The sequence below is a fragment of the Macrobrachium nipponense genome, chromosome 33 (genome assembly GCF_015104395.2).
Source record: "Macrobrachium nipponense isolate FS-2020 chromosome 33, ASM1510439v2, whole genome shotgun sequence".
NCBI classification, from domain to species: domain Eukaryota; kingdom Metazoa; phylum Arthropoda; class Malacostraca; order Decapoda; family Palaemonidae; genus Macrobrachium; species Macrobrachium nipponense.
Window position 1 is genome coordinate 18,513,630 of NC_087219.1, and position 12,056 is coordinate 18,525,685.

The following is a 12,056-nucleotide window of genomic DNA, read 5'->3' on the forward strand; positions in this document are numbered from 1 at the left end:
AGAGAGAGAGAGAGAGAGAGAGAGAGAGAGAGAGAGAGAGAGAGAGAGAGAGAGAGAGAGACGAGAGAGCACAATAAAAGAAACACGACAGTGATATGTCCCACCTGCAGAACATGCATTAATTCTGAAAAGACATGTAGTTCAGTGATAGCATATACTGTGACTGAACTTTATCACAACCAAAAACTTCTCAATACATTTAACTCAAAATCCCATCATTGATACAATGAGGCCAATATCTGTGCTCCTAATGCTCCCAGGAGGTTCACAAGTCTGTTACCAGTGAGAAGTTTCAACATGCATGTTTCATTAGCATCCTCAGGTGTTGCAGTCACTTTTCCAAACTTTTCGTGAAAATGCAATGCTGTAACAGCTTGGCTTCTACTGTTATCCTCCTATTCTCTTCACAGCAGGATTCCTATTCCACCCGCTTTATTTCTACAAGTGTTTGCTTTATCTCTATAATCATAAAAGGAGAACTCTTCACTTAGCAGATACTGGTCAGTTGCTAATGTTGACGTCTTTAAAAACTGATGGCTTCAACAGTGCAGTTATTGGTGCATATATAATTTTTTAAGTGCAATGACAACAAAATTTAGCTTTTTTGGCAAATGCTTTATTCCAGTCTGTTTCCAGCACTTTATGACTATATACCTCCTTCTGCAGTGATTGCTACCTTGTCGAGGACTGCAAAGAACCTTAGTAATGCTTATATTGCACTGCATAAGGTGCATTGATGGCACTACCCTCCCTACAGGATGATACATACTGGAGAAAGCTTTAGAGCAGTACTTGATCTTCAGCTTTCACTGGGGGTGAGGGAGTGATTCTTCATCTGGCTACTTGTCACTGAAAGGGGTAAATGAGAAGGCGAAGCAGATGACCAGCTCTCCCTTCCTCTGAGGTGGCCATACCCTTGGCTAAGAGGAGGTCACTGCAGTCTTTAGTCTTCATCCAGTTCCTTCTAGTATTAAAAAAGCTGGTAATTATTGCTAAGGTTCTGATTGGATCTGACAACCCCAGCAGGAAGCCAGCTGATTTGAAACCTCCATATTGCTACACAAGCTACTACTATGAAGGTACCTATATTAAGATCCCCACCAAGCCAAAAGTGCTCTCAGCGTCTGCTATGTGGGCTTGCAGGATGAGGCTTACTCCTCAGAGTCAAACCTGCCTCCTTGTGTTACTGAAGATCTTCAGGTCTCTGATCCCACATAGCCATTCCATCAATAACAGATTTTGCTGTTATTCTCCCAAAATAGTTGAAAGATGACAGCACTAATAAGTACTGACATGGCAGAAGGCTGGAGCAATTTCAGTAGTTCAATAGGTATAGCAATCTTCAGAGTTGGTTATCAATTACATTTTCTGAAGATAAAAAGCCCCAAATGACACCTACACATCTTTGCTAAAGTTAAGCTGACTAGTACTTGATGGGTATAAAACTCATCCATTTAGTTATGTCCTCCCAGCTAGATGTCCTCTTCCTTGACCTCCTATTTAATTTAATCTAAAATCTTTTTTTGACCCTGCCTATAAGCCACGTGGTCTGGTTGAATCGATAAGAATACAGGCCCAAAAGAGACAAGAAAAACAAGTACTCCAAACTGGTTGCTGGATGATGCATGATGAGACAAATAGCATCTTGTAATGACTCATATTTGTAAAGCAATGACAGTGTTTGTTGATGTTTAAAAGCAGAAGGCTGCAGAAGGAACATGGTTGAATTTATTCTTACATCTCTTGTAGCATCTTACTGATGACTCTCCCAATGAGTAGCCAACACGCATGGTAAAATTGAGGATGATTCAGTTTATTCCTGTGTGATGCAGCCTTACTGAACATTGGTATAATCACCCTGGCACCAATAAAGACAACATAATGGCTGCTAAAAATTAAAGCAAAAATGTGACACTACCCTTATACAAAACTTGGATTTAACTGAATGACCTGTGAAGTGACTAATAAGACACCAGTCTTAACTCAAGTATATCGTGGCAATTCCATCCTCCAATACAACGTGAGGATACCCTTCTCCTAAACTGAAGAAAAAAAAATCCATGGTAAAAATTTTTCCTCAACAAAATTAAGAGAAACAAACTAGGAAAGACATAGACACTGGTGTTCAAGAGCTGACTAAAGAAGGTGACTACAGTAATATCAAAGATCTCAAATTAAAAGATATTTTATGTTCAAGGAGCAATCTAAAGAATGGGACCTGGAGAGCAATGTTTGGACCACAGAAACCTGAGTTCAAAGAATATGTTCATGACAAAATTTAGATATGCTAATGCAATATAGCCATTGAGTCTGAAGTGAAAATAATCTATTACAGACCCTTTGTGAAATGTTCTGAATCAAACTAATTTTTCAATTCAATATGGCACATCCTAGCAGTATGAAATATACATGAAAAATATAAGCTGCAGAAAAATAAATGAAAACTTAATTGACTACAAAACACAGTAGGTCCCTTGATGATGCAATTCACAAAGCTAATAATATTATAGCCATTGATAATCACTACAGGAGACATTTTGCTGATTAGAAAAGAATTTATTTGTAACATGAGCATTATATTCTATGAGATCTTGCTTTCCATGCAAATGGCCTTTTAGACTTGTTCAGTTTTTTGTTGACTCATTTTAACAAATCACACTAATTACATTACCCAAGGGACTACTGTCCTGTTAAGATGATGATGATGATGATGATGATGGAATGTGAGTTAAACAGCAATCTACAAACCTTAGGGGCCTTTGGTTCTGAGACTCTGAGGGCCTCTCTGAAGTAGGCATCAACAGCATAGTTGGCTTTTCTCTCCCTCTTTGGTGGCTCGATCCACATACCAACAATTGCCATTCTGCTTATTTCTGAATAATATTAAAGTTAATGCCTGTGCTTTCTTAATTCCTGGAACATCGTTAAGTTAATAATATTCTTGCCATTATAATCTGTAAAATGACAATTTGTCGAAAATTGCATCCTAACAAATATACAAACCTGAGATCCTTTAACAATAGGAAGGTAACTAGCGGCAGCTGGACGGTCGTAAGCTTCGAACAAGGGAGAACGGTATTAACTGCTTGTCCGATCGTGCGCGTGCCCGCGCGCCGAGAGGTGAAGCCAATCTTTTGCTTTAGGGCCATGCAAAAAGTTGCAGAGTGATTTGTGGCATGTGGTGGGACTATATGTAAGAGGACCTCAGGTTTGTATAGTTAGGAAAAATGCAATTTTCGACAAATTGTCATTTGTTCCGATACGTAATACAAACCCTCGGTCCTTTAACAATAGAAGACTCACTTGGTTGGTTGGTGGAGGAATCTGAGTCTTTTTGGTGAACAGACTGGTGTCGTCCAACCCTGGAGTGCCTCCCTGGTCGTAAGAGCAAGGGAGGGATCCAAACCTCTGTCCGATTGATCGGGGTGTGCACCGCAGGATCAATGGTCAGACCTCTGGGCCAAGTACTAAGAGAGAGGCAAGCGTATCTCTTCGTACCAGCAAGCAAGAACTTGTTCCTGTTTGCAAGAGACAATCATAAAATGATGGGTTTTGTCTCAATTTGGCATCCACTTCCTCCCCCTTGTTGGAGGAAGTGGTGGATATTTACTCCTATCCCTACTGAAGGGATAGGATGGTGCTCTATTTGAGTAGCTCACCTGCATCTCGTCCTTACCCAGCAGGTGACGACCGTGGTCCCTACTAACCCAAACGGTAGAGGGCAGAAAAAGATGGGAAGAGTAGCAGCACTCTCATTCCTCATCCATTCTTACGGTCACACCAGGACTCGATGCTGTTCAGCCTGCGAGGGTCTGGGTTAACTACACAACGTGTTGAGCACCCCACGGTTCCCAAGGAAAAAGATCCAAGAACTGTGGGCAATATCCTGAAGTAGAAGGAGTGCATGCGTCCGGTTGGACCAGGCTCCTGCCTTCATTACCTGCGCCACGGAGAAGTTCTTGCGGAACGCGAGAGAATGATGAAGAGGCGTCCACACTCATCCTGGGTGTCCGAGTTTTCTTCAGACAGCTCCGTCGCACCTTCACAGGACAAAGCAGCATAGCCTTCGTATCGGAGGCGGTGACGTCCATTAGGGAGGGTATTGGTGAAGGACTCGAACCAATCGTCAGTTACCGAAGGGTTCTGAGTCTTCGCTACGAAGATCGGTACGAAATCGAGCGTCACAAATCCCCATCCCTTTGTGCTTGACTTCTCAAGAGAAGTCATGCAGTTACCTAAGACGAAAAGAAGGGGATAGTCGTATGACCTATCCCTCTTCTCGACTTTGGTTATGTACAGTACTCATACTGACAAGCAATAAAGACGAAGTAATGATTGCTCTGGAACAACCGAACTAAGTCCACAGCATAGTTCGTACTGACTCGGGCGCTCTGACAGCTGCCGACTGACTGGTTCGGAATCAGTAGAGGCAAAGTTGTCCAAGCATCCGGGTAAGTCACGTGACCTTCGCCCTTTAAAGAGTTATGCTGAGAGACCAAACAAATAAAATATTTGTTAGTCACCGATGCCGGACGGCGCGGCGATGATTCTCTTAATGCATAAGCTCAAAAGGCGAAAGTCAATTGCCTTCAAAAGACCGAGGTCCCTGATGGCAAGAAAATCTCATAGACGTTGAATCTCAGCTTAAGGAGAAACAACACTATGTGACGTTGAAGACGAAGGTAGGCAATGAATGCAACCTACGTCTTCCAGCTGAATCGAGAGAAGGAATCTCAAGATTCTAAACCTGTGCTTACAAATGACTGAAAACGCTAACCGCCATTTCATTGCTGTCCGTTGTGCAATGAAAGCGGGGCGTTCTTCAGTAATGAAACACGGGAGAGCCGCTTGAAGAACTGCTTCTCATGGGCTGAACGTTTGGAAGTAGAGCTGGCAGGTGTGGGAGTAGGCGATGTCTTTCATACATCTGCTAATCCGGGGTGAACAATGAACAATTGTACACCTCCGAATACAAGATATTTTGAGGACAAACTCAGATTCCGCAAAAATCATTCGCATTATCGGGATACGATGCAGCAAGAGACTATTACAGAATTCTGTACTGTGCGGTAAACAGAAAGATGAGAGTCGAATAGATATCTCTGTTTAAAATTCTCGCAATACCGAAGACGATGAATACTAGCGTTTCTCAGCAGTAGATGGTCATTCATGTATGCGAGAATCCCCGTTAATCAGAGACTTAAGTCCGTGATTGTTGGGCAGAGATACGGTTGTTATTCAATCAAAGCAGGTGAGAAAGACATAAACAACCGTCTATCTCAAAGCGGCAGCTGATACTGAAATGCCTCGGGCAATTCAATACGCAGTAGCTGTCTGCTGTACTGTCGTTCATCCTGAGTTTGCCAAGTAATCCTTTCCAACGAATGGAATGCGTTCGGCTAGAACCACCGAGCATAAAAAGATATTGCTCGAGCAATTATATTTAAGCGAAACGAATTTCGGTAAATATAAAAGCTTAAATGGTGTTGTTGTGACAACACCATAAGTATATAAAATTGTGGAAACTGGAAACCTCCTGGGAGGTTGCAGGCCAACCCGGGTTTGCAGTTCAATTAGAATACTTTTCGTCTAAGTCGCAATCCGTAGAATAACCAGGATATGCGCCTACCCCTCGGACCATTCAACTGCTTAGCAGAATCATGTCGCGAGGTTAATATACGTAGTATATTTGTAGGATTCTGAACAACGATCTCCCATCCTAAAGTTCTTTCCTTCAAGAAAACAAAATAAGGATTGGAGATCGACCACCTTCGTTCTCTATTAAAGAGGAGTGAAGGAGAAGTCTTCCTCGAAGGAAAGCTTCAATGGTGAACAGAATACTAAGACGATAGTTCCAGCCAAACTGGATATTCCCGTCCGTTCTTCTCTATTCCAGGTTGGTCGCCTACTGTGAGATAGTCTTCTTTCAGCAGCATAGGCGAGGTTCCCGATTATCGTGTAACATATCGGGGATTTCTCGTCTCGCTCACTTTGGACCGTGGTCTCGCCTAAGTGTTTGGAGATCGTAAGAAACTCTAACACTCTGAATGCGCTAGAAATTCCGTAGAATTCTAAGCAGTCTGCGAAACCCCCACCGAATTCGTCAAACGATATCGGCTGGTGGTCCTCTCGATTCCCGTAGAAATCGAGAATGGGGCAGGATCCCTCCTCAACGACCGGGGCTTACGTCAGGTGTAGACCCGAAGGTCCCCCCTGGTAGCGCAGTCCCCAACGTGGGATCCTACAGAGAAATCTCTGTAGGATCCTTCCCCTTTCCCTCGTAGCCGTAAGGAGAGAGGGAATGGGGGAGGAATTGGATACTCGCTCGCCTTCCCAGTGGAACTAGCAGTTGGAGAAGAGTAGGAGCAGCCATCGCCTTGCGGCGATGGCCTCTCAGAGTCTGGGAAAAACGTATCGTCAGGAGAAAACGTTTTCCCCGAGGAGGGTTACGAACTCTCACTGTAGGTAAGGGTCTGCCGCCACTGTAAACGTCGTCTGGGTGGGGCTGATCGACACCTGACAGGAGAGAGCCGATACCGTCTCCGACTCATTCCAGTCCTCGTCGAGGTCGAAACCTCTCAGGAGGACCGAAGGTAGTATAAATACGGTGTCCGAAGACACGTAGAACGCCGCTGTCGCAGTAGAGGAGGTGGAAGTAGCTTGATCGACCGGCCAGAACTGAGAGAGCCTTCTTGTCCGGAGACGAGAGACTCTGGTTCAAGACAGAATAGGCAAGCTCCGATCGCGGCATACCCACCGTCGGTTTGGGTTCCCTCTCGGGCCCCAAAACGACTCGAGCAGAGACATGGGCTCTGCTGGTGGAGCGGCGATCCTTCCCCCCAGGTCCGTTGTGCTGACGAATCAGTGCAATAACCTGGGTAAAGTTACTCTGAATCTCGGAAGTTACAGCGTCTTGAGGAGTAGGACCGTCCAGTCCCTCCAACAAGAGCAGCTCCCAGGACCCTCCTCCTTCAGAAGAAGGACCAGCAACAGATCCCTGACGGTTGCCTCCAATCACTTGCGCGTACGTCCTGGTTGGTCCTAAGACCAACCTGGCACGTGCGGCGTCGTGACGGGATCGTGAGCGGCGCATCTCTCACGATCACTCCTATATACCTCGCTCTTCCTGGCGTATGCCGAGGAAGTTGAAGGTATCGGAGAGACAGAACTGACGCTAACCCCCTCCCCCTCTCCCCCCTGACGGTCGCCTCCAATCACTTGCGCGTACGTCCTGGTTGGTCCTAAGACCATACGTGGCACGTGCGGCGTCGTGACGGGATCGTGAGCGGCGCACCTCTCACGATCACTCCTAGCTACCTCGCTCTTCCCGGTGTAGCCCGAGGAAGTTGAAGGTAGTGGAGAGACAGACCTGACGCTCCCCCCCCGCTCGCTGGCAGGACCAGCGTACTGTGGGGGGCTGCAGCCGATCACCAACCCGCGGTGGGGATCGATCTGCAGGCCTGGCCGTGCCGCTCACCTGTGGCGAGCGGCTCGACTGAGCACGTCGACCCCCGGTCCCGTGCGTCAGACGAGCTGCTGCTGGTCACCGTATCCGCCCGGTCCCTGTGGGAGCGGCGGTCAGGTGACCTGCAGAGCTCGCTTTCGCCGTGAGACGGTGAGCGTCCTCGCGGCACGTCAAACCGCTGGTACCAGCCGAGGCTGGTACCGTCGGTCGAGGGGACCTGGGGGACCTCTTCCCAGCCTCAACCCGTGGCCGGTCAGAGACCATCACGTCCACCCGAGGTACCGGCTGGTCGCTGCGAGAGCGGCCGCTGGCCTGGCGAGAGTCACCTGAGCGGCTCTCGACAGTCTTCTTGCTCCGTGCCTCGGTCATGACGCTGAGCGAACTCAGGCGTCTTAACTTTGGCTGCACGGTCACCCGAAGGAGATCGTACACTCGGAACTTCTCGCGGACGAGAAACCGAGCCGGTACCTGGCTTAGCAGCAGAGCTGCCAAGACCAGGCGAGGGTGTACCAGCGGTAGCCAGCACACCCTTGGTCCCCGTCTTCTTCTTCTTCTCAGAAGGGGAGACGGGCCCCGTTCCCGAAGGAACAGGAGGACCAGCGAAGAACCCCCCCGTCACACCGGAATGTGACGAGCCCCCCTTCGAAGTTCCCGAAGGAGTCTTCTTAGGGGGAATAACAAAACCCGGTTACCAGCTGGTCGCTGCGAGAGCGGCCGCTGGCCTGGCGAGAGTCACCTGAGCGTTCTCGCCAGCCTTCTGCTCCGTGCCGTGGTCTTGGCGCCGAGCGAACTCTGGCGCCGAAACTTTGGCTGCACGGTCGCCCTCCCGAGAGCGTACACTCGGGGATCTCCGGCGAACCGAGAGACCGAGCCGGAACCCTGGCGTAGCGGTCATCGCCGCTAGCACCAGGCGAGGAAGTACCAGAGCTAACCGATACTCCTCTGGAGTATCTCTTCCTTACGGAAAGGGGAGACGGGCCCCGCTTCCCGAAGGAGCAGGAGGACCAGCAGAAGGACCCCCCCCGTCCCACCGGGGTGGGACGGGCCCTTAGAAGTTCCCCGAAGGAGACTTCTTAGGGGGGTGGGGGAGGCAGCCTTCTTCTTCTTCGGCCTTATGGGCCTTAGAAGTCGAAGGGGGGAAAGAGGCAGCAACAGACGAAGACGAAGATGACACCTTCCCTCTTCTTCGTCAGCTCACGCAGGAACAGTCGTCAGTCCCCTCATCCAGGCCGGAGTCGGGCCTATGCCGAAGAAACACGGCCTGACTGCACCTGTCCGGAAGGACCTGGGACTGGGGAAGACCACACCTGGTGGGCAGACAGCATGACAGCGCAGGAACCAGGGAGCGACAGGAACAGCAACCGCTCGGAGCGGCAGGAAACAGCGGCAGCGGTAAACACAGAAGGGACAGCCAAGCCAGTAGCGGGAAACCACATCAGCGACAGGTACGGCAAGGCCCAGCCATCGCCTCGTAGAATCATCGGCAGCCAGCGTGGTACTGGGCGGCCGGTCCAGGGGCGAGGCTGCTGGACAGCGAAAAAAAAGTCTGGGGCAGGCAACACGAAGAAAACACAGGCGGCGGCGGATACCCCTCCTCGGTAACGGCGGCGACCGGCCCCTAGAAGCGCAGACGGGCGTCACCGACAAAACAGCATGGGGTAGTGTAGACCAGTGGGGGGAAGCAGCATAAGCGGCCGTGAAGGTTGTAGTGGAGACCACCCAAGGTCACCGCCCAGACCTCGCTAGACTCTGCAGCAGATCGTGGATGCTAGGCACGCCCTGCAGCCGCAGTGGTCCATACCTGTCCCAAGGTCGTCTCCCACGGCTGTAGCACCTGCGGTAGCACAGACAGATTAGTAAGAGGGGTTCCCTCACGCACGGGGGGGAGACATGCCCCCACCCTGAACGGAAGGAAGACCCCAAAAACAAAATACGAGGAAGCTGAGGCGGGGGGGGCAGGAAAGAAGACGAAGAATCGGATACCAAGGAGGGTCGCGGAGAGCTTTCCGACGACTTCCTGGCAGACCTCGCTTCCCCCTACCCCCCGTCACAGCAGTGAAAAAGTAATATGAAAAATGAAACAGAATACTGCACTTGCGATTCACTTCATAGAACTTAAAGAGGGAAAAATCAAATTCCCGGTAAGAGCGGAAACTTGATCATAATAATAGATGCTATCATAAATATATATGAAAATAGAACAATACTGCACTTGCTATTTTCACTTTCACAGCAATAAATCGTAAGGATTAATTCCCGGGGTAAGAGCGGAAATTGATCCAAAATTAAATTTGATGCAATTAATAAGTGAAAATGAAAAGAAAACTGCATTGCGAATCCACGTTCATTGTCATTCTATTCATACAAAATAAAGAGGCTCTTGCCGAGCGCAATCAAGCTCTCGGCAAACGAACGCACATGGGCAAAAATATAATGAAAAAGAAGGTACTTACATCTTTCAATTACAAACTTTCGCCCAAAATACATGACTCGGCGCGAGTGCGCCCACCCTCGGCACCGAGACAATAATTCAAGGGTTCAATTCATGAAAAGAGCGGAAATCGCCGTCTCTACGGCGATAGCTCATGTTGATTCAAATAATTAGTAATGAAAATGAAAACAGTGTACTTACAGTTTCATTTTCAAGTCAAACCAAAACATTAGTAGAAAACACAATATAAACAAAGCATACGACGATGAAGCGGGCAGAGAGCGATGACGAACACGTCCCCTTTTTCACACCCGCGGCCGAAAGCAAAAGTGATTCTTTCACCTCTCGGGCGCGCGGGCGCGCGCACGATCGACAAGCAGTTAAAACTACCGTTCTCCCTTGTTCGAAGCTTACGACGTCCCAGCTGCCGCTAGTTAACCTTCCTATTGTTAAAGGACCGGGGGGTTTTTATTACGTATCGGAAACAATTGTTTTTTTTACAATCTTTTCTGCTATCTTTGGAAGATTTTTTTTCTGCAAGCACAGTAGAAGTACATTCTCAAGAAGTTCAAAAAAATCATAAAGTTTACCTCCTTCACAAAAAGTATACACAAAAAATAATCTGGAGAAATAAGCTTCAATCCCAAAATTTTTTCTATGCATGCTGAATACAACTCACCTGTAATCTTCACCTTCAAATTGATAAACTGAATTATAGGAACGTCAGAGTGAACTGCCTCAAGGAGGATTCTCCCAAGGCTTTCAGCTTCTGTTCAGTTCTTTCTGTCTGTAAGAGAAAAAAAAAATCAATAAAAAAACTTTACATGTCAGTGTTATTCTAGGGGATCTGAAATATATTTGCATTAAGGGGACCGTCCGCTATGGCGGATGACATGGTCAATTTTGAAAAAATAAAAAATCGAGTTTTATTACTTGTATCTATGCAGAAAACATGGCCGTGCATGCTTTTCCAGAAGTTTCAGCCAATTATTTTCACAAATAATGAAGATATAGCGGGTTTTTAAAATGATGACGTCATCGTAACTGCGTCGTCTGTATGACTTTGAGTTTGACAGAATCGTTTTTTTTGTGTGTTATTTTTTGCATATATACAGCGATTTTTTTAAGATTTTTTTGAAATTCTCATACATCTGGTAGCAATGAAAGTATGTGACACTGGGCGAGAAGCGAGCTGCTCAGAGCGGTTATTTATAGACGAGACTCGGAGAATGACTCCGTTACGCCACAGACGTCAAATGCTTACATGCGCGTAGGCACTTGCGTTTGGTTACTAGCTATTTACGTTTGTTTTTATAACTTCTTAGTTGAACTTATAGCAATGCCGAAGTTACCTAAGATCAAGAAGGCTACTCAGCAACTATGGCTAGCAAAATTAGCGAAGGCCCAGGTGAGTGTGCTGAAAAGAAAAACACGAAAATTAATTGTTTTCAGCTGCCCTCATTGTCTCATGTCTCGCCGTCAACATCATTATCTGGTGTCACGCTGAGGTACTAACACCACTTTTAGGGTGTGGGACCACGATCTTGATGTCGAAATCAACAATAAAAGTACAAATAAAAGTAATTATAATAATGTTGTTTTGACTTTTTATAAGAAAAAAGCGAAAATTACATAGCAAATCTTGGGAGCTCATAACTCAAAAAACATACTTATGCGCATGTCGGTAAAAAATTAACTCGTTATTTTATTATCCAATTTTAGAGAGAAAGTATCATTGGAAAGAGGAATAAAAACCTCCCATAATTTTTTGTGTGACAGAATTTTGATATCTTTTTTTTCTTTTTTAGAATTTTTGAGTGTCAGACTAAAAAAAAAAAAAAAAAAAAAAAATCATAAAAAATAAAAAAAAATTAAAAAATCAAAATTCTGCCACACGAATTGTTCCGTATATAAAGAAGTTTTTATGGTATGATTTTCAATACAACTGAGTTTCATATTAGCGGAGAAAACTCTACCAATTTTTTTTTTAAATCATGATTTTTTGTAATAAAACGAAAAGTTTTTTCATCAAATGACTTGAAATTTTATATGATGAAGGTATTATATATCTAAAACATATATGAAAAATTCTGTATTTTGAGTAATAAATAAAAAAAATAGACATCATAGCGGACGGTCCCCCTTAAACTAGTAGTATGT

General features: G+C 46.2%; 1 protein-coding gene across 1 annotated transcript in view; it reads right to left on the reverse strand.

The window, feature by feature from the left end:
* LOC135202994 (chromatin-remodeling complex ATPase chain Iswi-like) overlaps positions 1-12,056 on the reverse strand; it is a 95,876-nt gene that overhangs the window by 20,865 nt on the left and 62,955 nt on the right. The window contains 4 exon segments of the mRNA XM_064232539.1: positions 2,749-2,866; positions 3,513-3,518; positions 10,576-10,617; positions 10,619-10,683. Coding sequence (XP_064088609.1) covers positions 2,749-2,866; positions 3,513-3,518; positions 10,576-10,617; positions 10,619-10,683 — 231 coding nt within the window.